Source organism: Puma concolor, chromosome B1 (genome assembly GCF_028749965.1).
Source record: "Puma concolor isolate L17-30 chromosome B1, mPumCon1.1.hap2, whole genome shotgun sequence".
In the NCBI taxonomy this organism is placed as follows: Eukaryota; Metazoa; Chordata; class Mammalia; order Carnivora; family Felidae; genus Puma; species Puma concolor.
This window is the reverse complement of record NC_141670.1, coordinates 6,241,263-6,269,164: the sequence shown is the minus strand read 5'-3', so window position 1 is coordinate 6,269,164 and position 27,902 is coordinate 6,241,263. Positions and strand designations below refer to the sequence as shown.

At 40.8% G+C, this 27,902-nt stretch overlaps 2 protein-coding genes across 9 annotated transcripts in view; one reads left to right on the top strand and one right to left on the bottom strand.

The window, feature by feature from the left end:
• The window catches only part of ANGPT2 (angiopoietin 2), a 59,152-nt gene extending 55,516 nt beyond the window's left edge, over positions 1 to 3,636 (top strand). For both annotated transcript variants that reach the window (XM_086703098.1, XM_025933051.2), the window contains exon 9: positions 2,503 to 3,636. In XM_086703098.1, the coding sequence (XP_086559224.1) occupies positions 2,503 to 2,663 (161 nt within the window). In that variant the 3' untranslated portion in view covers positions 2,664 to 3,636. The remainder of the gene's footprint in view (positions 1 to 2,502) is intronic.
• The window catches only part of MCPH1 (microcephalin 1), a 273,487-nt gene that overhangs the window by 137,239 nt on the left and 108,346 nt on the right, over positions 1 to 27,902 (bottom strand). For all 7 annotated transcript variants that reach the window (XR_015249902.1, XM_086703096.1, XM_086703094.1 and 4 more), the window contains one exon: positions 5,824 to 5,901. Coding sequence is in view for 6 of the 7 variants with exons in the window: in XM_086703096.1 (XP_086559222.1) it covers positions 5,824 to 5,901 (78 nt within the window). In the remaining variant the exon portion in view is untranslated. The remainder of the gene's footprint in view (positions 1 to 5,823; positions 5,902 to 27,902) is intronic.

Sequence of the window (27,902 nt, the reverse complement as noted above, 5' to 3'; positions counted from 1 at the left end):
GAGGGGGGAGGGAGAGAGAGAGAATGAGTGAGAATGAGTGGGGGAGAGGCAGAGAGAGAGACACACACAGAATCTAAAGTAGGTAGGCTCCAGGTCACGAGCTGTCAGCACAAGAGCCTGACGTGGGGCTTGAACCCACGAGTCATGGGATCAGGACCTGAGCCGAAGTCGGATGCTTAAGCGACTAACCCACCCAGGCGCCTTGAAGAAATATTGAAATATTTAAACCAGCAACATAAATTCTGCCAACAGTACAAACTGAATGTGAAGGAAAACACGAAGTTGGCAGGGTTTAACGTATAGAGACCATAAGTTATATTACCAAAAAATCCATTCTTTACTCACCCAGGAAAGACAAAGGTAAGCGCTGTGGTCAATGGATTTTATAAATATAAGGTACTACACAAACAAGATCTAAGCTTATCATGTGTTTGCACTTCAGTTAAGAATCATTTACAGTCAAAAGAAAGGATTTACTTCTGAAAATAATTTGAAACTCAGCAATTTACACATCTTTTAAACAATACTGAAAGAATGAGGATCCATTAAAAATTCAGTCTTTTAGATAATATATTTCTACGTACAAACATAATATATACTGGCAGTACAGGTCTTCCCTATTAGCCATAATTATTTCAGCAAGAGAAAGCTACTGTATTGAGTATTTAAAGCTGCCTGTCTCCCTCATCCTACCATCATTGTCCTTTTTGAAGCCAACAAAAAGGGGGGAAGGGGTAGGTTCGGGGGGACCAAATCTACTGAATCTTTTTTTCCCATCTGTCATTCCCACACTGAACCCAGCTGTCCAGTCGAGAGGGAGGCAGCTTTCAGACCACCCGTATGTCATGAGCTACTCAAGAGAGTCAGAGAAGTGCATTAATAACCAAGGAAACAATATATTTATTTACTCAAATCAAGATTTAGGGCTGAGAGTGGGAGTAGGAAAGAGAACGGCGAGAAGAAACACAGCCCAAGAGAGAAAGTGCAGTGGTCCCGACTGTGAGGAGGTCAGGTTCCAACTCACAGCCTGGGCCCTGGGTAAACCAGCCTAACAATCAGCTAGAGTTTTGCACGGACAGCAAATTTTATAGTTAAGTCAGCCAGGAGGCTCTAGAACAGACAGATCTATAAATCCGCAACATTCCTAAATATTTGTGAAGGATTCTGAATAGCACACGCACAAATGTCTTATCAAATCGCCATTAATCTGAATCAGCTTGACCCATGAGCTGTCACCATCAGGAAAGAATTCAGGCAACTGGATGAAATAACTGATCATCACAGCCTGATGTGCAAATATGATAATAGAATCATTATATCAAAATATTTTTTACCTAAATAAACAGAACTTCACAGATACAACTAAAGGCGCCCAACAAATACCTGCCCCTTGGGGTAACCAATGAATTCAGGTTCATTTCCATTATTTAGTTTGCTAGGAATGCAGACATCAATAATAGGTGTTTTTTTCCGTTATTCTAAAATCTAACATAAATGGCACCATACTGTCTGTGGACTTCCACACAATGTTTCTAGGACTGCTTTAGATTAATGCATGTAGATCTAAGCTATTCCTTCTCCTTGAAAACCAGAGCTCTTGCACACTCCTGTGTCTAGCTAAGAGCTTTAAAACCCTAAGGTTAGGGGCACCTGGGTGGCTCAGTCAGTCAAGCGCCTGACTCTTGGTTTCAGCTCAGGTCATGATCTTGTGGTTTTGAGAGTTCCAGCCCCACATGGGGCTCTGCACTGTCAGTGCAGAACCTGTTGGGGATTCTCTCTCCCTCTCTCTGTCCCTCCCCAACTCACGTCTCTCTCAAAATAAACTTAATTTAAAAACTTTCCTTTAAATTAAAAAAAAAAAAAAAAAAAAAAAAACCACAAAAACCCTTAAGGGTAGCCATTCAGGAGTAGATGTGGACCCACCTCCCCACCGCCGCTGCTGTGCCAGACAGCACCCCCTCACCTTAGCACACCACGATAGCTTTAAATTTCCTTTCTGTCTGTGGGGCTTAACGATTTCCTTCGTATCTAGCTCTTGTGAGCGCTTAAAACTTGGAGTCATTTAAAAAAGAAAAAAAGCACGGGAGGGGGAGGGGAGCCTGAATCAGCCTGGCCCACTAAGTTCCTGGAACTGGAACAGAAGCCAGCAGAGCCTTCGAACAATTCTTGAGTTTTGTGACTCATCCACACTTTCCACTGTGCTGGGGTACTCACCAAATCAGGACCTGGGACCACTCACCATTCATGCCTACGGGGAACTGGCCTTTCTACACAGCACGAGCCTGTGAAAACATCTGCCATATGGAACTGGAACTTCAGCTTGGTGACGCGGGAACGTCACACCCGCAACTGTCACTGCGGCTCGGTCTATGCTCAAGCATCCCTGCGTGTGTCTACTCCAAACACACGGAGCGTCACTGGTGGACTAGTGGGGCGTTTCTAGTGGTGAGATACGGGTAGGGTTGCCTCAGTCCTAATTCCTTGTGCGCCTTACTTCCACAGGCTGGTGGTTTGATGCGTGCGGTCCCTCCAACTTGAACGGAATGTACTACCCGCAGAGGCAGAACACAAATAAGTTCAGCGGCATTAAGTGGTACTACTGGAAAGGCTCAGGCTACTCGCTCAAGGCCACGACCATGATGATCCGACCCGCAGGTTTCTAAATGCCTGCACGCGCCTGAGGAGGGACGGGCTGTGCGATTTTCAAAGACTTAATCCCGGAGCTCTCAAAGACTCATCCACATGCTGTCTCCTCTACCATCTCGAGACGGACAGCACGCGCTCGGTGCACAGGGGTCCACGGGCTCCGGCCCCGAGTCCCTCGCACCTCCTCGCTTAGACCCGCATCACTCGTGAACCCCGAGCACAACCCTGGTTATGGTGACCTGTTGGAACGCCTATGGGAAGATAGAGTGAGGCCTGCGAATTTAGGACTGACAATTCACAGACGCTGTTGTCACAACCAAGAATGTTGTGTCGAGTTCATCCGTAAATAACTGGAAAACAGAACTCTCACGCTACGCAGTACAGATAACCTTGGAACTGCGTCCTTCTAAGTACTGTTTATAGATTGTATAAATATCCATATGTCCCGAGTTCAGCATCACTACCATAATTAAAAGAAAGAAAAAAAATTCTCTAAGCCATTAAAATATATTATATATTCAGGGACATTCTGGGAAGTGCTTATTTGCAGCTTATTTGGACAAGGAAAAACAGCTAACGCATTGTTTGCTCCTCTTAGGTGCTTTAAACTTTCATTTTGAAAACAGCATATTTACATATGTGTGGACAGCACACTTTTAAGTTAATGTTCATATATATATTTCAAGTTTTAAAGATGAAACCTCCCAGATCTCTGAAATTAATAGAAATGTGTGTCCTTTCAGTTTATATGAAGATTGTACTATTTTTTTTTCTTTCTGGCTGTTAAATATGAAGGTATTTTTAGTAATTAAATATAACTTATTAGATAACTACATTGAACATTTATGATAATATTTTCAAGTTTGTAATTTGATTCTGAAACAACTGACTGTGCCTCACAACAAGGAAAAATTTGATTTTTTTAATGATGAAGATTATGCATTTAATTCCCTGACAAACAGATTTTACTATACTTTCCTCGCTACTCTATTAGAGAGGTCTTTTTTTTTTTCTCTTCCAGTCAGACGTATTTTAGAGAGGTAGGCTACAATTTAGTGTGTGGTTGAGAAAACCTTTCTATTTAAAGCACTTATGAGGCTATACTTCTCAAGCGAGTTTCACCCCTAAAGATATTTGCACTAGTAACATTTTATTAGTAAAAATAATTTGCATTAGTGACTTTTTTTTTTTAATTTTTTAACGTTTTTTATTTATTTTTGAGACAGAGAGAGACAGAGCATGAACGGGGGAGGGGCAGAGAGAGAGGGAGACACAGAATTGGAAGCAGGCTCCAGGCTCTGAGCCATCAGCCCAGAGCCCGACGCGGGGCTCGAACTCACGGACCGCGAGATCGTGACCTGAGCCGAAGTCGGACGCTTAACCGACTGAGCCACCCAGGCGCCCCGACATTTTTTTTTTTTTTTTTTTTTTAATGTCGACCAGCAAACTTAAAAAAAAGTAACTGTTTTGGAGTGCAAAACAAAAATCTGACATTTAGAGTAGATTCAGATCTTTACAGAAAATTTTGAGAGCACGGATTTAAGGGCTGCAAAACTTTAAACCCCTCAAGTTTTAACTCCGTTTGAAGTTTTCATAGTCCAATTAACACTAATGTACATCGTGGAATGCTTTATAATTTGGAAGCAACTTCTCACATATTTGCCTCGGAGTCAGCTGCTGCTAGGAAGCTTAGAGCCAAATTCGAAACCAGCATTTACCTCATGTCTTTCTTCACCATACACTGTTCCACCATTCTGTTTTTTCCTTTATTCCATTTTTCTTATGTAATTTATTTTACCCCATATGCCCCCACCCCAACTACATTTTAAAACACATGCTACATGTTTTCAGTCAATTTATGGACTCCAGAAGAGTCCAGCATGTCACATTTTCCACTGTCTCACTGTACTTTATACACTTTACACTATTTCCCACACATACACTGAGTGAAGAACCTCCCCATCTTTGAACAGTTTGTCTTATTACATTTAAGTAGGCTTTATAAGTTCAAGAGAGGTATCACAGCTTTGTATCAAGTTAAAAAAAATATCTGTTAATAGGATGATAGCTCCACTTCAAAAGAAACCCTAAGTTTCTGTGATTATCTCAAGGACCACATGGCAGACACTGAGGTGGGGAATGACATTACAGGAAAAATTGGCAACCACGTACTTAATTTATATCACGTGCCCATGCAGGCAGGTAAAATGCATTTCAAAGACAAGCCTCACTGTGTTGTTCAGAGTTACATATACTCTCTTATGACAAAGAGTAGGGGGGATTTGTGTCTTTACACTTCAGTTCCTTACACGGTATTTCAAACAGAGTCTTGCTGAGAGGAATTTCTTCTCTCCTTAAGAAAATATTTATAAAGTTGAGGATATCAAAACAATGATCTTAAAAATGAAAACAAAAGCAACCCAACACCCTAGAAAACTACAATGATGAGAAGGCAGAGTCCAACCTCCTATTATACGAGAGTCCTAGGCATACTCAAACAATGAACAATGCCAGCCCCAGTCACATATTAAAATCACCGTTCATCTTTCAGGTATTAGTCTTCCAAAAGATTAAACTCTGTCACAAACCAGTTAACTTTTTTGCAAGTGAAAGCCAACATCTACACGATCCTGCTTCCAATTAAAAGTGAAATTACCTACTTAATTATCACTTAATCTTTTAAAAAATTAGAATCTCCATTAAGCATTTGAAATACTTATAATTTAAAATTCAGTGAAGTTGAAGTTGTGTTTAGGAAAAGCATCGGAAACAAAAGGACTGTATCATGTTGCTAGCTGGCCACAACTTTTATACCTATCACTTCTATCTCTATGAGCAGTAACAGCATTATTTTTTAAAGCAGTAAACAATATATCATACCACCTTCTCAAGAACCTAGTCCTTTTTCATTTTGTTTTTCTCAATTCTGAGGACTTTTATAATTAAAATTCTTTGAGATTTCATTCCTCACAATTTTTTGCAGAATGTTCTCACATTCCCACATTTGTTCTCACAAATAAATAGATTAAAAAAGTGTTAAGTTCTATGAAAATGTGTTTTTAATTGTGAGCATAATTGATCTCAATTTAATAAACATCTGAGTCTGTATTTATGCAAATAATAATTTCCTGAGAATACCAAATTGTATTCACCATAATAAAATAACATATGACTTACAGGAGCTGCGGGGAAGTAGTTAGAAAGTTCAAACGGCTCCTCGGAAATCCAATGACCCAGCTCCAAAGACCACAGTACCTACAAGTGACACAATAAGCACAACATTTATTATAGATTCATTAGGCTCTTGGTGGACAATAAACCACTTTGAAGATGTAGCCAAAACAAAACAAAAAGCCCAGCAGTGAATGTGCGCTCCATAGATCTGAACCAGATGTGTCTTAAACACCAAAGTGCCATCAGAATCTCCATGTTGCATCGATCTTATGAATAATAAATGCTTGTTTAAGAAAAAAGTCTCACCATGATTAGAAATCTGGGTTATTATCCTACGGAGGCCAAATACTAAACATTACCCCAATAACAAACATATGAATTACTTTTTTAGGAATTCCAAGTTTCCAATTTAAGGAGTCATTATAGGAAATCCTCAGTAAATATTCCAGGATTTTATTAATTTTAAAAAAAACATTTATTAGGAAAAGATAGGTCAGAAGCTTAAATTCAAAAAGCGACCCCTCTTGGCATGTGACTTTGTTTCTAACATGGATGAGTATTTTCAGAAGTTCTCCTAAAGCACTTGAAAATCCTTCCCAGACTCTGGAAGGATAAAATGTCTCATAAACAAGTTTTCATTATTATTAATATTTATTATTGTTATTTGAACCCACATATTTTAAATGATCAAAACAATGTTTTTGTTTTTAATTCAGTAATGTTCAAGATTCTGTAGTCTTCTCTACTTGATGAACCAATTCCCTGAAAATCTGTTACTACTTCTATGAACCAATAGAATTTTCTAACAAAAATAATCAAACTGAATTACCTATCCCACGTTTATTTTATTTTTAAAAAAAATTTTTTTTTCAATGTTTTTTATTTATTTTTGGGACAGAGAGAGACAGAGCATGAACGGGGGAGGGGCAGAGAGAGAGGGAGACACAGAATCGGAAAGAGGCTCCAGGCTCCGAACCATCAGCCCAGAGCCTGACGCGGGGCTCGAACTCACGGACCGCGAGATCGTGACCTGGCTGAAGTCGGACGCTTAACCGACTGCGCCACCCAGGCGCCCCATCACGTTTATTTTTTATCTGCAATTTTCATTTCTTACATTCAGTGAATTCACTCTTTTTACTAGAGTTGCTACATAAAGCTTAAGTTCTTTTTGCCAAATTACTGGGGATGAGGAGGGAGTCTTCCTGTTTGGTAGTTTCTAAGGTTCAGACCCATCTACGGGATATCGGTCTTAAATATTTTCTTTTCATAAAATAAAGCTAGTACTTTTCCAACGTGAGTCAGCAATATTTCATTTCCAAGAAAAAGTGAGCATGCTAGTGGAATGAAGACAATAACAAGATACAGAACCCGAATGATAATTCTGAACACTGGGCTGGATCTCACTTTAAACAGACACATTTATTTACGTAACAACTGCTTTCTTCAGCTCACTATCCATTCATCTGGGAACAACTGACTGAGAGCCTACTGTGATTAGAACCCATGCTAGGTCCCGAAAACACAAATCCTGTCCCAGAGGAGTTCACTCTCTGGCAGGAGGCATGAAGGCAAACCACAAATGGTGGTTTCTCAAAACAGTTCTGTGGGAACCTATAGAAGGAGGCAAACTAACTCAGTCTAGGAGAATCAAGGACGGGTCCACGGATGAGGTGACATTTTAAACGGGGTCTTCATCAAGCAAAGAGAGACACAGTGGGAAGGGAGAGGACATTCCAGCACAGAGAGAAATTTCACGTGCCATGGCAGGATTAAAGCGGGTTCTTTTTTTGGCTAAAGGGTGCTTTGGAAGAAGTGGTAAGAAAATAGAGTTGGACCCTGCTTCCATCCGTGTGCATGCAGGGGCATTTGCACATGGCGGAAGGACTGCTGGCTGGGAGGAGCCGGACACAATCATAAGAGGCAAGAGAAAGAGCTCTAATGGTGTTGGGCCCCAGATAACAGGATGGGAATGGAGTATAACGTGGGGAAATGTGTCTTCATTAGAGAGAGCAAGTAATGGGTTGTGTTCTCAGAGACTCTGCTCCACAAACACTTGGATCTGTGTATACACCAGCATTATGTCAGTTAAGTCTTTGTTTTCCCTTGATTTCTGTTGGCTAACCAACATAAATGTGTGTGTGTGTGTGTGTCTTCAGAAGATATGAGAAAAATGGTACGCTGAAATCATGTTTCTACCTGGCTCTTTAGAGGTGACTAAAACATTGAATTAACACAGTGTTTACCTTACTTTCATCAGTCAGTGTATGGCATCATTTATAGAGATACACTGACATGTGTGTCCTGAGATTAGCCCAGGAAATAACATGTAAAAAGTTTCAAGATCAGGGGCGCCTGGGTGGTTCAGTTGGTTAGGCATCTGACTTCAGCTCAGGTCATGATCCCACAATTCATGGGTCTGAGCCCCACTTTGGGCTCTGCACTGACAGTCAGAGCCTGAAGCCTGCTTCAGATTCTACGTCTCCCTCTCTCTCTCTGCCCCTCCCCTGCTTGTTCTCTCACTCTTGCTCTCTTTCTCCAAAAATAAATAAACATTAAAAAACAGTTTCAAGATCAGGTTCATTTCAGACATGAGGCAATGTGAAAGAATTAGTATACTGAAAAGGTACCAGTGAGAGAGAATCCAAGGAACCAGTCTTAAAAATGCATGTGGCATTTGAGTTCAGATGTAGTCCACATTAAAATGTTAATTGAATTTAACCTCATAAAAGAAAATTTATGTTCTGAGTTTGTCCCTTTCTAAATGACATGAAAACAAAACCAGAAGGCATTTACAGAATTTTGGTGAGTGAATTAATAAATTGAATTTATGTAGGCATCCCAGGAATTAATATTGAACAGAGATAGCAGAAAACACTAATTTGATTGCAATGAAATCATTAAATCAGAAGTACAGTGCAAGCTTTTTGTTTCAGTTCTTTCATTAGCCAAACTTATCTTTACCTTAGTAGAATGTCCAATATTGGGAAAATCTACTTTGCAAGGTCACAGTTAAGGCTGTAAGTGAACTAAAAGGTGAACCCAACATTATTTCTCGTCATATATGAGATAGGATAAAAATAATTGAGAAGCTAAACTAAAGTAAGAAATTGGGTTGCATAAACACAGAGGATCAAATCCCATGCTTAAAGCCCTTAAAACGAGGGCCGACTTATTTCAACATCCACTGCAAATGAATCCAATATTTTTACATTTTAGAACTGTCATTCATAAAACTTGAACCCTGTTGGTGAATTTAAATGGGAGGTGCTTTCTGGCTTTATTATTAGATTCATAGCTACTGATGAGACAACTTTCCACAATGGAGGTGTGACCATGCAGATCATTCCACACCAGGCAAAACACAAATGGTCTTCTCTCATTTTATATAAATCTAATCATTCTATTTGAACAGTGCGAGTCGGTGGAGCTACGGTGAACCCAAGCCAGAAAATGGTATCGATAGTGAAAGCAAGTCAATCAGAGCATCATGTGCAAGGAAGACAATGAGGCCAGCTTAGGGTTCACACACAGCAAAGTGAGCACATCTTTACCTTCAAAATCTCCCAATATTCCACATAAAAGGATGGAATTAAAAATAGTGAGAAAAGAGTCCACAGCAGATAAAACAGGGTGATATCTTGGAAGCTGCAAAGCAGATACATAAATGACAAATGACTGAGAAGGACAAAGAAAGTTCGGACTTAAGTGTCTGGAAAAGGAGGTCAAGAGGAAGCACCAAAGTCCCTCCACACACTCCCTGAAAGGCAAAGAAACTGGTGGCAGTGGATGCCTCTGAAAATGGGGCGTCGAACAGGGTAAACAGGAGAAACCTCCTACCCCCTAGCCCACCCTCTGCTGGAACAACAGAAAAGCCAAGTCCCACAGGCTGTGTGAGAGCAGTGGTGGAAAGCATAGGGGAGACCTCTCCAGCCCTCCACTCCCCCCCCCGCCCCCATCCCTCCTCCCGGGGTGCCGGCACAGAACCCCGCAGGCAGGCGGGATGGCAGGACACCAGCCATGCTTTCCTGTACGCTAATCAACCCAGGGAAAAAAGACACAAATACTAACGCTCACACCTCAAACACCTCCATTCACATCTAATCGTCTATAAGCCACTCAGGCAGGCAGAGTTTCAATCAGCTTTTCAGTGCCTCATAACTGAACATGACTTTATACCCATTTGATGAAATCCTCTAGCTTGTAAACATGGACCAAACCAAGTAAGAATGGAATTTCTGGGATCACAGTGATGGAAGTCCCTGGATAATAGCAGCTCTATAGATTATCGATAGAGAACCAGTCTCAAGGGGAAGAAGACAAAGGGGTTCATGGGTGGTGTTCCAAGAATAATAAATGAGACTAGAAGGTGAACTGGTGTATAGATGTATTTGAGAGAAGAATTATAATGCTTTTAGAAATTTTTGCAGGGAGTTGGTGACAGGTACATACAAAACTAAGCAATCAAAATGACTGTCAATGATTAGCTCGGGAAAACCAACAAACAAAAATTACCAGAAATGAATCATAGTACCTTACATGGTTCAGTTCAAAAAGCACCCATATACTCATTCGTGTGTGTGTGTGTGTGTGCGCGCGCGTCAATGTGTATTTACATGCAAAATAAATGTTAAAAATCATAACCATATTGAGTACACTGGGGAACAGAAGAGTGGATAATACTAAAAGACAGCTATACAGGCATACTATGATCTTCCTCAGAAGGAAGTCAATGTCTCCAAGTAAATAAAAAAAAAAAAAAAAAAAAAAAACAACCAGCAAGAAAAGCATTTTATTTAGAAATATGTAGGCAAACTATCAGAAGGCTAATTTAGGAGTGAAAATCCAGGCTGGGAAACAGCAAGGCAGGCAGGGTAGGCCATTTTTTTTTTTTTTTATTATAAAGCCTCATAAATTATACTGGATGTTTAAAAACACTTAGGTTGGATCATTTTAGACTTACAGTACAGAGAGTTCTCATTTAACTACCACCTAGATTCCTCTATTGTGTGATCATCCAACTTAACTTTGCTCTTCTCTTTCAAAAGTGCTTTTGCAACTAGAACTGGCTTGTCAATATCTAAAAAAAAAACAAAAAAAAAAACAAAAAAAAAAAAAACAAAAAAATCTTGCTGAGCCTGTAATTGGAACTGAGTTGAATCTATAGATCAAAATGGGGAGAACCAAAGAGAAAGACAAATTCCATCTAATTTCATTTATACGTGGAATCTAAAAATAAAAACAAAACAGAAACAGACTCCTGTATACAGAGAACAATCTAGTGGTTTGCCGGGGTGGGGGGAGGAGAGGAGTAAGGGGATGGGAAAACTAGGAGAAGCGGGTAGAAGACACAAGGATACAACGTACAGCATAGGGAATGACAGTTAGTATGTAATGACTTTGTATAGTGACTGGAGCGTGGCTAGATTTATCATGGTGACCACTTCCTAATACACATAAATGTTGAATCACTTTGTTGTACACCTGAAATGAATATAACATTATATGTCAGCTATACTTCAAGAAATAAAAAGGAGAAGGGAGAACCAACCCACAGCTTAAAAAGTATACATATTAAAAAAAAAAAAAAGTATACATATTCATAGGCACCTGGGTGGCTCAGTTGGTTAAGCTTCCAACTCTTGATTTCAGCTTAGGTCATGATCTCAAGGTTTTTAAGACTCAGCCTCACGTCAGGCCCTGCACCAGTCAGTGTGGAGCCCGCTTGGGATTCTTCCTCTCTGCCTCTCCACTGCTCACCTGTGCATAGCACACACACACTCTCTCTCTCTCTCTCTCTTAAAATAAATAAATATTTTTCAAGAAACGTATCCATTTTCCCAATTCATGAACATAGTACATCTCTCTTTTTATTTAGGTCTTCTTTGATTTCTTTCATAGTGTTTTGTAGTTTTCAGCATAGACCTGCAAATATGTTGTCAAGATTTAAATATTTTAATTTCTGTGGATGCTAATATAAATTTCATTTTATTTCTTTTTTTAATTTAATGTTTGTTTATTTTTGAGAGAGAGAGAGAGAGAGAGAGAGAGAGAGACAGAGTGCCAGAAGAGGTGGGGCAGAGAGAGGGAAACACGGTATCCAAAGCAGATTCCAGGCTGTGAGCTGCCAGCACAGAGCCCAATGTGGGGCTCGAACTCACAGACTGTGAGATCATGACCTGAGCCAAAGTTGGACACTTAACTGACTGAGCCACCCAGGCGTCCCATAAATTGCATTAAAATATCAGGATTCCAGTTGTTTATTGCTAGTACACAGAAATACAACTGAATTTTGTATATTGAGCTTACACCCTATAACCTTGCTGAACTCACTAGTTGTGGGAGCTTTTTTGTAGATTTGTTGATGTTTTCTATGTAGCCAGTCATGTCTTTTGTGAATAAACAGTTTTATTTGCTGCTTTCCCAATCTGTGTGCATATTTTTTTTAGCTCCATTATTGCACTAAGACCCGCCCCCCCAATACAGTGCAGAAGAGAAACAGTGACAGCAGTACAATTACTTGAACTCCTTTGTGAGGTAGATTGATTTGATTAGTTAAAAAACAAAACAAAACACATACACACAGGAAAGCATAACCCCAAAGTGTTTCTGGGCATAAGTGAATGTATCTATGTATGGAAAGCACAGTATTTCTTCACTTTTAAATTTTAAAAGTTCATATTGTTATTTCATAGTGGTGCTGGCTAGTGGTCATGGTGCTTTTACTAACTGCTTCGACTTCCTAATCTCCAAAGAATAGTCAGAAAATTCAGTGGTCAGAAGTACTGTAGCTCATGATCAGTAAATGTCACTTTTATTTTTATTGAGAGAGAGAGACAGAAGACAAGCAAGGGAGAGGCAGAGAGAGAGGGAGAGACAGAATCCCAAGCAGGCTTTGTGCCATCGGCTCAGAGCCCAATGTGGGGCTCGAACTCACGAAGCTGGCTGAGATCAAGAGTTGGACATATAACTGACTGAGCCACCCAACGGCTCCTACATGTCACTTTCCAAACCAGAACCAAATTAATTTCTCTTAACGTTAATTCCTTAATATCTAATAATTTCTTAATGTTTTCTTATTTGCATAAGAAATTTTCTTCAGCTGAGAAAAAAATTAATTTATTCTAAAAGCATTTAGTAAGCAAAAACACTAAACAAGGTACGCTCAATTACTAACTTCTCAAAAATAATTTTAAAGAGAGGAAAAACAGTGTGGAATTATTTCAATGTACACGTGATGAGAGAAGGTTGGGAGCGAGAGAAAAGTGGCATGAAATAGTGATTTTGGGTTGAGCTTGAAAAAATTAATGACTCCAAATGGTTAATGACTGACTGCCAGTACAAAAATCACAACTGTAATATAAAGCTGATTTAACTCACTTAAAAGCATTATTGATTGTGTTGAAAACATTAAAATTCACAATTTTTTACTGTAATATTAAGTGTATTCTGAAATTCTAAATGGCCAGCTGAATCAGTCATTGTTTTTGGACCTGTCCCTAGAGCTTACTATCTACCATATTTAATTGGTAAATTCAAATACAGCCGTAGCACTAACAATACTCGTAAGAACATAGCAGGTATGGACAAAGAGGGCCTTCTTTGTGGGAAACATCAATAATATGCTTTGTATATGAAAGACTTCATGTTGCTCAACATATCCACTGATGACCTTATAATCAAATCTGACAGACAGAAACTTATGCCTCAGATTTAACCTGTGGGAATCCAGTCAAATAGTTCAAAAGCATACTTCCTGCTCTAGTCACTGAGAAGAGATTGGGGTTATCTGTGCTGCTCTCTGCCCTACCCATTCTTGCACGCACCAACTGCGGGAGCTGTAAGCGTTTACGGAGGTGTAAAAACATATATTTAGCATTTGCAAACCTCCTCTTCCTTAAAAATTTTTTTATGGTTATTTAGTTTTGAGAGAGACAGAGACAGAGACAGAGCATGGGTAGGGGAGGGGCAGAGAGAGGGGGAGACACAGAATCCGAAGCAGGCTCCAGGCTCTGAGCTGTCAGCACGGAGCCCGACGCGGGGCTCAAACTCACATACCACGAGATCATGACCTGAGACGAAGTTGGGTGCCTAACCCACTAAGCTACCCAGGATGCCCTCAAATCTCTTCTTTCCTATAGAAGAGGAACAAAAGTAGTAATTACTAATCTTTTGCTACTTTAAGCTAACAAGAAAACAATACAAATCAAATTACAAATGTTTTCTCATCAGGGTTTATAGATTCTTTGTCTCAGTTATAAGAGTAATTAATTTGCTCAAACAACAACATCTTAAGAGAATTCGCTACTATGCACATTGTTTTGACTTCTCCTAGAGGGAGAATAACATTTGTGTTTTTTCCACAACTACACAATATAATGTTCTGACACCACAGAATCCACGCAACTGGGTTAAGCCAATCTCCGTCTCTCTGCAGCCCTGTGACAAAAGGCGAGTTAGTTAACCTTTCTGTCACATGAAAACACTATCTGTCATTTTAAGTTACAAATGTATCCATGTAGCTAATGAAATAGTTGTGGCAATGAAGTTATTTCTAGGTTAAACATCAGGCTTAAAAAGTTGGGGCTATCAACGGTATAATTTTTGACAGATTAATAGGGCATATAGGGTGCTTATGTCCCAAACACTTAGGAGCCAGAAAACAGAAAACAGAGGTCTGGTCTTCCAAAAGGACCAACTTGAACTGGCAAAGTTTCAAGGCAATAATATTTGTTCCAAAATAAGCCATTCCTCTGTTACCAACACATCTTTTAACATCAAGAAATGCTTTACATGATTCCACAGTTATTTTAAAATATAAACCTATTCCGCAGATGAAATGCCTCCCTCAATGAGGCAATTTTCCACAGATGATTTTTAAAAATTGAGTTGCCACTCTCAAAATACATAATTAACCGTTTTAACGTGTACAGTTCAGTGGCATTTAACATATTCACTTCTCTCTCATTTCAAAATAACCATTCTGGGAGTATACCCCGTACCCAGCAAGCGACCTCCCCATATGCCCCAGTCCACTTCTCACCAGCTGGCTGTCTCTGCACGTTTGTGTATTCCACAAACACCATAGCTGACGAATCAGACATTATGCGACCTTCTGGGTCTGGCTTCTTTCCCTGAGCATAATGTTTTCAAGGTCAAGGTATGATTTGAATGAAGGCTACTGATGGGTATCAAAAATGCTTGTTTAATGACCATAATTGATATTTATTGAGAACTTACTCAGTACTTTATTTCGATGACCTTTCGATCATTTTGCAGATAAGGAAAATGAAGCTTCGAGAGTGTAACTGCCTTACAGGTCACACAGCCAGTGAACGGCACTCTCGGGGCGCCTGGGTGGCTTAGTCGGTTAAGCGTCCAACTTTGGCTCAGGTCATGATCTCATAGTTCATGAGTTGGAGCCCCACGTCTCGGGCTCTGTGCTGATGGCTCAGATCCTGGAGCCTGCTTCAGATTCTGTGTCTCCCTCTCTCTTTCTGCCCCTCCCCTGCTCACATTCTCTCTCTCTCTCTCTCTCTCTCTCTCTCTCTCTCTCTGTCTCTCTCTTAAAAATAAATAAGCATTAAAAAAATATTTAAAACTAAGTCTCTTATCTGTTAACCTTTCAAAAGCACATACAGTGGTGGGCAGCCACAGAATAAAGTTATCCAAGTTTAAGGTGGTACAAGATAAAAATATTCTCTAGGCTATCTCTACAAATAGATGCCAGGAAGATTACGGGCTATGAATTGAGGACAGCCTGACTTCAAATTTAAAATTCACCATTTTCAATCACTGTGACTATATGCAACCCACTAAAACTTTTCAAGTCTCTGTGCCCACAGTGGAGTATTGTATTGACATGCGGAGAGAGTCTAAGCCTCCTGGCGGAAAAGCCCCTGTCCCTACATTGTCTATGTCTGGAAGCAGTGCCACCTCGTCCTCCAGAAATGGCCAGCTGGTCTCTAGAACCTTCCAATTCAGCACACGGTCCTAGGGCCAGCAACCTGCACATCACGTGGGAGCTGGTAGCCAGTGAAGAAGCTTAGGACCCAGACCTACTGAACTAGAATCTGCATTTAATAAGACCCCCAGAGGATTCATCTGTTATTAAGTTTAAAAAGCACTCTGGCTGTCTCAAAAAAAAAAAAAAAAAAAAAAAAGTGGCAGGAAACCAAAACCTTAATACAACCTATTTAACCAAGACAGATAAGATAAGCAATAAGGTACCAAAAATAAGTAGTTAAGAAGTCTGTTTCCTTTTTAAGAGATACTGACAGAGACTAAATACCAGATAGAAAGAGGAAAAAGACGCCGTACGTTGATATATGCTCAAAATATTGTTACAAAAAAGTTCCGCTATATAGTACACAGGCACTTAAGTGAGATTTATGCCGCTCATAGCTCACCTAATCTTTTCCAGCCGGAAAAAATGAAAATGGATTATTCTTGGATGTTAGAGCTTAACGGCCACTATGAGCCACTTTTTACACATTGCTAAGCAAAGACCAGGGTGACCCAGCATTTCACCAGCATACTTCCATGTGAAGTCCAAACATCTTTATAAATAACACAAGCTCGTACTTTTCTTATCAAAATGAAAACAAAGAAATAAATATAACACATTCCAATGTAACTAAAACAAACATCAGAAACATCACTTCAGTGTATGAAAAACAAAGTAGAAATTATTATTACCATCATAGACAATAAGCCAAATATTATGGCTACTAAGAACAACCACTGTTTCTTATTCTTTCTGTGAATTTAAGTTGTAAAGATTTTTTTTCTTAAATGAGAGCATCAGGTCATCTTATTTTCATGAATTTTAACAAGAAAATCATGAACTGCATGGGTATTTTCATAATTTATAATGATGTACAATGTTTTTATATGACATTTTTAGCTCATCAGAGGCAAATAGAAGTTCTGGGGATTTTGTAATTTTTTTTTTAACGTTTATTTATTTTTCAGAGACAGAGAGAGACAGGGTGCAAGCGGGGGGTGAGACAGAGAGAGAGGGAGACACAGAATCCAAAGCGGGCTCCAGACTCTGAGCTGTCAGCACAGAGCCCCATGTGAGGCTCGAACTCATGAGCTGTGAGATCATGACCTGAGCCGAAGTCAGGCGCTTAACCGAATGAGCCACCCATGCGCCCTAAAAGTTCCAGGGATCTTTAAAGAAATAAGTATGTTTGGTCATCTACCAACTCACTTACTCATCCAACAAGTATGTGTTGTGTTCCAGCTCCACCCTGGGTCCTGGGCCAGGTGAGAAAAGACAGGTACAGTCTCTGCCCTCAAAGAGCTTGTATTTTGCTAAATAACCAGGCCCGTTAAAGGAATTCTGCTTTTATGTTTGAAGGAGTCTCTTGTGCCCTAGTCTCTTGTGCCTAGTCTCTTTTGCCAAGAGTCAGTCTCTTTTACTTTGCCCTAGCCTCTTGTGCCAAGAAGGGTATGGCTATCTCTAAGTAAGTTGTACCAACAAAAAATATTGTTTAAAATTTAACAATTGAAACAAATGTTCTACCACATAAAAGTATATATGGCATATCAGAAATCGGTGAAGGTCAAAGGATACAAACTTCCAGCTACAAAATAAACAAGTCATGGAGATGTAATGTACATCATGGTGACTATTTGAAAATTGCTAAGACAGTAGATCTTAAAAGTTCCCATCACAAGAAAAAAAAATGTATGGTGACGGATGTTAAATAGACCTATTGTGGCAATCATTTCACAATACGTAACAAATGTCGAATCATTATGTTGTATGCCTGAAACTAATACATCACTTACACTTCAATTAAAAAACTGTGAATAGAATAAAGTATTTGTATACTATTCTTTCTTGTTTTGTGATTTATCCAATGAAACCAAACTAAAAAAAAATTACATAGGGGGGTTTGGCTGGCTCAGTTGGTGAAGCATGTGACTCTTGATCTTGAGGTTGTGAGTTCAAACCCCACATTGGGTGTAGAGATTATTTAAAAATAAAATCTTAAAAAAAAAGAATTACATAAAACAAAATTTGGTGGAGAGGTATTTCTCTGTGCACTGAAGGGCACTCTCCAGTGGTCAGAAAGACAACCAACTCAAAAGAACTAAGGTTTCTGTCATGGAACTGATAACTCTACCATGCACCTAAGGCAAGCTATTATTTCTGTGGACAAAACCACTTTTAGTTACAAATTTCTCATTCTCTGGTAAAGAAAAGCCTAAAAAGTTTTCTGTAGAGAACATTCCAGGGCAATGAATTTTAGGAGAAATGTATTGTGTAGATCATACATAGGCAGTGTCAGGTAGCAAAACGTACAATGTTGTCAACTACAGTTATGAAGCACGTATGCCAGTTGTCTAAAATCTGGTATTTCTTACATCAGCTCTCTTCAAAACCTAATGTTATCACTAAAGCCTAATTCACAGAGGTTCTTATGCAGACACAGAGTTCAAGAGTGATGTTCTTTGGCAATCTATTTTAACTTGGGGACAGAGCTTAGAAACCTAAAAGAAGGGAGAGCTAACAATGTCCCCAACATTACTGACAGATACCTAAAAGGACATGCAAATGGCAGATAGCTAAAAACTATGTTCAAGAAGTCCCAGTGCCTCAAATCATGGCTGCATTTTCCTGATGAGAACCTAAAGTTATGATATTCTGTGTTGTCACTGAAAATGAGAACAGTTTCACTGGACGTCAGAAGAGACAACTGGGGAACTCAACAGAAAGTTGCAGAACTGAGATAAAGATGCACCTGTAAGAACAGCTGAAATTTGTTTCTAAAAATGAGCTTGGAATTTGTGACGCAACTCAGTATCAACCATAGTGGAAGTCCTACAGTCTTCAATGGTAAGGCAAGAAAGAGATTACTTGAGGTTTAGAGAAATTAAGAACTGGCATGAGATGTGCCAAGTTAAACAAACACAGTGTAGTCCCTGATGGCCATCATTTTGAAAGGGATGGGCAGCGATGTGTCAAACAAAGCTGAATCTCTTGATTTGCTGATTCTCAGCCTCATCCATTTAAACTGTTTGCCAAATATGGCACCTTTTGCTTTAATAGACATAACCTCAATCTAGTTTCTTCCTTCCTGCTACACCAATAGGTTCAGGTGCTCCACAAGCACACTCCCAACTCGCTGTGATAAAATCAAATTGTCAAGCGCCGGAAATATCATCTTTCAGCTGGCCACCTCCCAGAGCTTTCATCATATTTCATGTTGCCCCATCCAGCTACCAGGACCTATGTCTCTGATCCACTTGCAACAAGAGATCTAGAAATAGTTGTGCCATTTCCAGCTCTTTACTTACTGTTCAACCTCCTCGTCATTGCACTTGCTGTTGCCAAGGCTCCTGAGAGCAACCATCTGCTCAAGTCCAATGGCTGGTCCTCTGCCTTCACAGTATTGGCCTTACAGCATTTGTGTGGGTGGTCAAATACACTCTCCTTCCCGAGACAGTTCCTCCTCTACCTGAGCATCACACTCTCCTCAGGGCCACCTGATATTTCTCAGTCTCCCTTGCTTGCTCGTCCTCCTCTTTCTCAACTGTTAAATGTTGGCACAGCCTGGGGCTCAGTGTTAAACTCACTTCTCTCCTCACTATACGCTCACGCACTAGATACCATGGCTTTTGTTCCATCTATGCACTAATGGCTCCCAAAGGAATATGTATAGTACTAACCTTTACCCTGAAACACACACACACACACACACACACACACACACACACACACACACACACACCTATGTGATATTGTGTGATATCTCTACTTGAATGCCTAATAGGAATCTCACACTCAATATGTACACATCAGAATTTCTTATTATACCCCAAACCTCAAACATTTTTCTCCCCCAGTATTTCCTGCCTCAGTAAATGGCACCACTATCTACCCTCAGAGGCTCAGGTAAAAAATTTAGGTAGGAGCCATCGTGACTTCTCTAGTCCCACATACTATGTATTATCAAATCCTGTTAGATCTTCCTAAAAAGTACACCAGTCTGATAGCTTCTCTGCATTATGCTGGTCATGGCCATGGCAATTGCTGACCTATCTGATCAAAACTGCCTCCTTCTGGTCACTCTGCTTACCGTTACCTTTTTGCGATCCATTCCTTACATAGAAGCGAGAGAGACAAAAGCCTGTCACTCTCTAGTTAAAATACTCCAAACACCCGATCGTGACTTCCAGAGCCATGCTCTGGTCCCTGAAAGCCTCTCCAAATACCTCTCCTCCTTCTCCTCACTCAAAATGCCTCAGGGCTTTCTCTTCCACACAAAGTCTCAGCTTCAGGACCTGTGCACTTGCTTTCGTGTTGTCAGGTGTATTAATTCGGTTCTGTCTAGCACTTTATAACATTAAAGAATGAATTATTAACATAAAGCTATGAATTCCAAAAAATGGCGAAGGAACCTCACTCATACTATAGTCAATGGCTGTGTCCAGAGTGACTTCACACACTTCTTGCTCTCAAAAACAGCTCTCCTTTAAACTGTGATCATCACGGTCCTGTTCACAAACCTTCTCAGATATTCTCATGAAAGGCAACACCAAAGCCCTCGATTTTCCAGGGCAATCACCTTTTCTCACCTGTCCTCAATCATGGGATTATGGAACTAGGAAAGCACTGTGCCTCCAATTCGGAAAAAAAAGCACACCTGAGGAATTGCCAGGATGAACCAAAGGGATGGCAGACAGGGTGGGGGATGTGAACAGGACCACCTATGCCCTGGCGTGCCAAGGGTCGGTTCCGCTGCATCTCATGTGAGGCTCTGCAGAGCAAGAGTGCGGGCAGTTTTCAGGAACTACTTCAGTGAAAGGAGCGAAACACCACAGTCTCTCCACAAACAGAATCCATTGTGTGAATAATGAAAGGTCATATCGCAGGTGCACTTTGACATGACTACTTACGGCCACTGCTTTGGACAATGCCTTGAGGAAGACTGTTTCAAAGATCCACATTCAAGTCAGACAAGTTTTTTTTTTTCCCCCTAATGTCTCCATCACTAAACACAAACAGGGTCCTTCTCTGTTGCAAAAACATTCTGTAAGAACCCAGTGAAACAGTGGATATGAAAATGTTTTTTAAAGTGTAAGTACTTTACCAAGCTATAATCTGTGGCACAGTAAAGAGAACTTTGGAATCAGGCCAATGCGGGATCAAAGAACCAAGCTGTAGACCTTAGTCAGCTTAGTATTAGAAGTGCCTAGCACATGGTTGTAGCCAATAAATGTTAGAAAGAACTTAAGAAAACAGCTCAAAAACCCTAGTGACAAATGTGGTACACCAAGTTCATTCTGTCTAAACCTTATTCTTAGAATGTGCTCAGAAATTAAGGTAGAATAAAAAAAGAGAGAGAGAGAGAGAGAATGGTTTTCAAGATGATTCTTTTTAAATAGTCTTGAGAAGGCAATGCAATGGACTAGAACACCAGTGACAATCCTACACTCAAGGCCCGGTTCTACCACTGGTGATAACACCAGGAGAGCAACTCAGCTTCCTCCTGGCAAACAAGAGGCCCAGACTGGGTGAACCACGGGCTGCATTCTGATTCCGACCTTCGATTCTATGTTTGCGCCAATTAACTCAGACGCACCGCTTACTGAATCCAGCGCGAGGAAGCCAACATTGAATCACATTGTTTCAAGAAAATTAACTCATTATGACATCATCTTTTGATTTATGAAACACTGATTATAAAGTGTTTTTTGTTCTTTTGTTAATAGTTAAACTGTCCTGAAATCTGGCTGTAGAACTGACCGAAGTTCTTATTTGCATTTACAACTGATCTGGCTTTAAAACTCTGCCATCAAGTCTTGTTCATAAGCTGTTCGGAACCAACATGTTTTGACCTGAATACAGGCTGAATGACTCCTCAAGTCCTATGCCGTGTCTTTGAAAAGGAGATGGGGCTAAATGCATTGGGAGCCAGAAGGAAGAAGCCTTGTTCACAGGGTCTCCCACTGCCTTTCACTGAACATGAAGAGTTACAGCTAAGTCAGGGGAAAAGGGTGGAAACACCAAATACATGAGAGGCAGAAGACAGGGTCTCTAAAGAATTCACACAGCACTATGCTTAAACACAACATGACAAAAAAGCTTTGGTCTACAGGGATACTTTGGTCAAATCAATTTCTTTATTTTTCTGTTGTGTTACTTCCTGTCTCCCACGAATAGGAAACAGAGCAACTCCTGACACGGTTTTCTATTTCTCTGTATCTGCCAGACAATTCAGTCACGAAGCAGGAAAAGCACAAGTTATTCTCTCTGCTGAAAACAGCGGGCCGAACAATGGGAGTACTAACCGCTGTAAACACGTAGAAATTGCCAACACGGGCTTCAAAAAAAAAAAAAATTTTTTTTTTTAAATAAAAAATTCAAACTGAAGTTTGTTATAAAATGACCTTTTTTTTTTTTTTTTTATATGACTAACTGGGCCACATACAACCATCTAATTTTAAAGAACTGCTAGAATGCTCCTTTACAAGCAATTTCCAGAGAATACCACACAAACCCTAAAATAAAAACATTCTCAGTAATGTTTTTCTTGGAGGCAAGCTTATACAGCTAGCCAAAAAGAATATTTTAAGAATCCCCCAAATTGCATTGGGGACAAGGAAAAAAGGAGGGGGACCACAGAGAGAAAGAGAGACAGAGACAGAGACAGAGAGAGTCATTCCTTTACACAAAGACAATGTGGTCCTTGAAGTATATCATATGGACGCTTCAAATCTTGATCCTAAAAGAAACCTGAGATATGGAATTCACATCTCAAGTCATACACAAGTTGCAGATGAACATTATACTGTGTACTGAGCTTTAGAAATTATGTGGGCTGGCTTTACTAATGACAATGGAGGCTATCCTCTCTCAAAAAAATTTATCAAACATGAGTTTGAGCCCCATGTTGGGTGTAGAGATTACTTAAAAAAAAAGTTTATCATGTTTGTGCAACTGCAGTTTTTAATATATATTTTAAAATGTTTGTTAATTTTTGAGAAAGAGAGAGAGAGAGAGCACAAGTTGGGGAAGGAGAGGGAGACACAGAATCTGAAGAAAGCTCCGGGCTCCAAGCTGCTGGCACAGAGTCTGACACGGGGCTCGAACCCACAAACCATGAGATCGTGACCTGAGCTGAAGTCAGATGCTCAACTGACTGAGCCACCCAGGCGCCTGTGTGTGACTGCAGTTTTTAGGAAATTAAAGGAAGGAGGCCATGGAAGAAGTCACTATCTTTGTCTTATTTAAGTGACATAAACAGGGAAAGAGATTCGGTTCATTTCTAAACTTTTTTTTTCCCTTAAGAGTGCAAGTCAGCAAGAACCCATTAAAATCAATAAACACGCAAGGCCAGCTAGACGAAACATTTCCCAGTCATCCCCGGTGTGGCACGAATACACAAACAGGCATTTTACTTTCAGCCACAGCAGATCTGGTCCTTCTCAATTTCTTAGGAATTGGTACTTCTCACAAGTAAGGAAGTGTTTAGGCATCACTGGTAAAGCAATGTCTGTAGCTGTTTCCTTAGAAAGATACGAATGCCAGAACTATCACTCTTAAAATGTGAAAGTGATCCCTTTCAGCAATTGTGCCCTGATGGTTCTGGAGAAGGCCAAAGTATATACGAAAATCAGTACTACGGTGGCTTTGACGTAAGTGGAGTTTCCAATTATACTGAGATACCTCCGGATACGCAAGGGTGCCCTTCTCAGGTCCCTCAAACTCCTACGTGCCTGCGGTGCTCAGGAGCCTTCACGGATGTTCCTGGGTGCTAACAAGGACGGGCTGGACTGTCCATGGCAAAGATACCACTGGTCCAGAGAAAAAGTATCTTTTTAAATTGTAGGGTTAATGCAGTCTTTCTGTGCACGAAACCCGTGACACAGATAGTAACTGATCCTGGTAGCTCTTTGTGGGAATTGGAGACACTGTCACTTCTGTTCTAAGGCTGGCATTTGTCAGGTTCTCACTTTCTGCCAGTCTCTGCCGTGAGCACTGTATGCATTTAACTCCCAGTGCTCACATAATCCTGTGGGGGGACGTGCTGTACGTGGCTCCATCTCACACACCGGGAAGTGCGGCTTGGTGAGAAGGACTTCTGTTCCCAGCACCCGGGCAGGTCAACCAGGTCTATTCCAGCTTTGTGCGGGGATGGGGGTTCAACTTTCGGTTGGTGAAATCACCAGATCTGAGGCTGGCCACGTAGCCTGGCGTCGAACTTTCCCGTAGTCAATTATCTTCCTCTTGTTTCATGTTATCATCCTACGAACTGTGAAAACATCAGAGGCCTGGATCTTGTGTTACAGTCTTGTGAGTCTTCTATTTCAAAATAATCTTCATGTAAATGTACTGCCAATTGGGACATTGTAAATGATGGTAATACTATAATGGAAATACTTGGGGACCTCCAAAGAGAACGCATATGTATGTGTTTACCTATGTGTGCGGATGTGTATTTTCACTGTAGGTATTTAAACAGTGAATCAACTTGCATAGGTATTCTCTCTGAATAACTATTTGTTGATTTTGGTCTTCCCAGCGGAAGGTAAGATAAAATATATGAAACTGTCAGAAGTCATACCTTATAGAAGTAACAGTGGCTTGATCAGTAGCTTAGTATGGGAAAAGTAACAGTAAATGTTCAGGTCACTGCTTCATCACTATTTAAAATCACTATACTGGTATATACAGTGTGTTAGTTAAAAATATTAACTGGGGGCGCCTGGGTGGCTCAGGCGGTTAAGTGTCCAACTTCAGCTCAGGTCATGATCTTGTGGTTCATGAGTTTGAGCCCCACATCGGGCTCCGTGCTGACAGCTCAGAGCCTGGAGCCTGCTTCGCATTCTGTGTCTCCCTCTCTCTCTGCCTCTCCCCGGCTCGTGCTCTCTGTCTCTCAAAAATAAACAAACATGAAAAAAATTTAAAAAAAATTAAGTGAATGCTTTCATGCACTACTTTGCAAGCTTTAAAACTCAGAGGAAGGCTCTCAGGGTTCAGTACTGTTACAGTTCTGTCTCCGTCCTGCCTTTGTTCTTGTCTTGGAAGTCCACATAGTTGGCCCTCCCTCTTCAGGTTAACCTAGCTCCCTGCCAGCATCACCCAGTAAGCATGAAGGAACATGGACAGCTTCAAAATAGTCAGAGACCCAAGGTGAACTATTTTATTCTTTATTGTTTTCTTAATTTCTCAACTGTCTTTCTTCTTGTTTATAATCAACAAAGCCACCTCTGAAGACAAGAAGTCCTAAAGGAATGCATTGGCAGAACTGGTTCCTTCGGGATGCTCTAAGGGAGAATGTGGTTCAAGAGTCCCTTGGCTGCTGGAAATCCTTGGCATTCCTTGGCTTGTAGAGACATCACTCTAAGCTCTGCCTCTTCACATGGCCATTTACCCTCTCCATCTTTCTAAGCTTTCTTAAAGCTTATCCTTACAGAATCCAAACCAATTAAAAGTCAGCAACCTGAGGTGCAATGAAGCGTGGAATATGGTGCTTCAGGAATTAATGCATTTGTACTTATGGCAGAATGTACTTGTACTTGATTGCAGAATGATGCCCTCCCCAAAGCTGTCTACAGCTGAGCCTCCAAATCTGAGAATATGTTACCTTCCATGGTGAAAGGGACGTTACAGATGCAATGAAGTTAGGGATCTTGAGATGGGGAGCTATCCTGGAGTATCCAGGTTGGCCCCATGAGACCATAAGAGTCCTTGTAAGTCAAAGATAGAGGCAAGAAGTCAGAGGAGGTGTGACAACAGAAACAGAAGTCAGAAGGATGTGACAGCTGGAAGGGGCCACAAGCCAAGGAATGCATGTAGCCTTTAAAACTGGAAAATGCAGGTAACAAGTCTCTCCCCTATAGATTCCAGAGAGAATGAGGCACTGACAACACCTTGGCTTGAGTCCAGTGAAACCTATTTTGGACTTACAACCTCCAAAACCGTAAGAGAATAAATCTGTGCTGTTTTTAAGCCAATACATTTCTGGTAATTGGCCACAGCAGCCACAGGAAACTAATGCAGCACCATGGACCCTTTAGAAGAAGAAATTACTCAAGGTGGTGCCGCCTTATGCATATTTAAGAGAATTGCTTCCGGCCTGGCTGGTTGACCATATGGCAAGGGTCCATGGGTGACTTGTGTACTCTTGGTGCTACCAGCACTTGGAATGCAATCAGTGGGAGCCAGAGGGAGCAGAGGCCGTTGCATCAAACTAGCAGGGTTCCTCTTGCCAGATTCATAGTTCAGGTGACTCCCGGTGTGGGATGGCATGTGCCACCTTGGCTGTGTCTTGTCTTGGCACTGGCTTCTCTCACAGGCTTCATGACGCCTGTCTTGGTGCACAAGATGAAAGGGAACCCCACGGTAATAGATTCCTCTTAAATCACAAAGGATCTTTGTTAAACCATCAAGTCCCCTCACGACCTGCAGCCTATCCCTGAACCCCAACCTCCTAGTATTGTCCAAATCAGAGAGTGTCTTGCCACCCAGTCTAAGCTGTGGTTTTTTCTCACTGGGATACTAAGGCAACAATCTGCCGGCATATACTCTGATGCTATTCTTTCTTCCCCACGGTAAGTTCTCCACACAGCAGCCACCACCCTTTGAACAACACAGGTCATAGCATCTCACTCTCTGGACATAAACTTTCTGATAGCTCATCATGACACAAGGAATATAATCCAAGGACTTCACCACGGCCAAGGTGTCTTCACCATCTGGCTCTCTTGTCTCATCTACCACTTCTCCTCTTGGTGAACCTCAACACACTGTTCCTGCCTTTGAGATTCTGCCCCATTGTAGCAGTCAGCACTTCACAGGCTAGATCTGGAGGGCTGACTTTGTAGGAGCTGTCTGGAAATGCCAACAGCTCGACACCTGGAGGCCTGGGGTCCTGTGGGAGAAGCGGGTACGTCTGGTGGAGGCGTACCTCAGGGCAGCCCCGCTGAGGGGACCATCCTACCCTGAGGCCGGCTGGTTCACCAGAAGGCAGCCCACAAGGCAAGAGATTCACCCACGTTGTGGCAGGCATCACTGCTGTCTTTTATTACTGAGCAGTATTCCACAATATGGAAGGATGGTTTGCTTATCCATATTCACCCACTGAGGGATATCGGTGCTGTTGCCAGGTTTTCGTGATTATGAGCAAAGCTGTTACAAATCTTCAGGTACAGATTCTTGTGTGAGCATGAGCTTTCATTTCCCTAAGGCAAACACCTCAGAGCTGGGTTGCTGAGTGACATGGTGAATATACATTGAACTTCATGTAAAACTTCCCAACTATTTTCCAGAATAGCCATACCACCTTCCACCCTCACCAGCAGTGTACAAGGGCTCAGGTGCTCTGCATCTTTGCTGGAAGATCTGTTGACATATTCTATTATTTAGCCGTTTTATTAAATGTGTGCCGGTACCTCACTGTGGCTGCAAATTATATTTCTCTAATGATATTGAGCATCTTTTCACCTTCGTATCTTTGGTAGAGTGTTCAAATAATGCTTATGGGATGCACCTGGGTGGTTCAGTCAGTTAAGCACATGACTCTTGGTTTTGGCTCAGGTCATGATCTCATGGGTTCATGATATCAAGCCAAGTGTCAGGCTATGCACTGACAGCTTGGAGCTTGCTTGGGGGCTTCTCTCCATCTCTCTGCCCCTCTTCAACTTGTGTGCACTCTCTTTCAAAATAAATACATAAACGATTGTTTTGAAAATGCCTTTGGCTATTTTTTTGTTTGGGTTGTTTCTTATTTTTGAGATTTGAGAGTTCTTTATAAAGTTTCGATTCTTTTACCAGGTGATACATGGAAATGTTTTATATTGGGTTCCTTATAATGTTCTTCACAGAGTATAAATTTTTACATTTGATGAAGTGTCATTTATCACTTTTCCTTTTACACATCATGCTTCTCATGTTGCATCTGAGAACTCTCCACCTAAATCTGGGTCATGAAGATTTTTATCCTGATTCTAAACTATACATGTGTATATATAAATAATCAATTTGTCTCTATTTTCAAAGACTTATTCTGAGATTTTATTGGGAATGTGTTGAATCTGTAAACTGTTTTGGGGAAGAACGACAT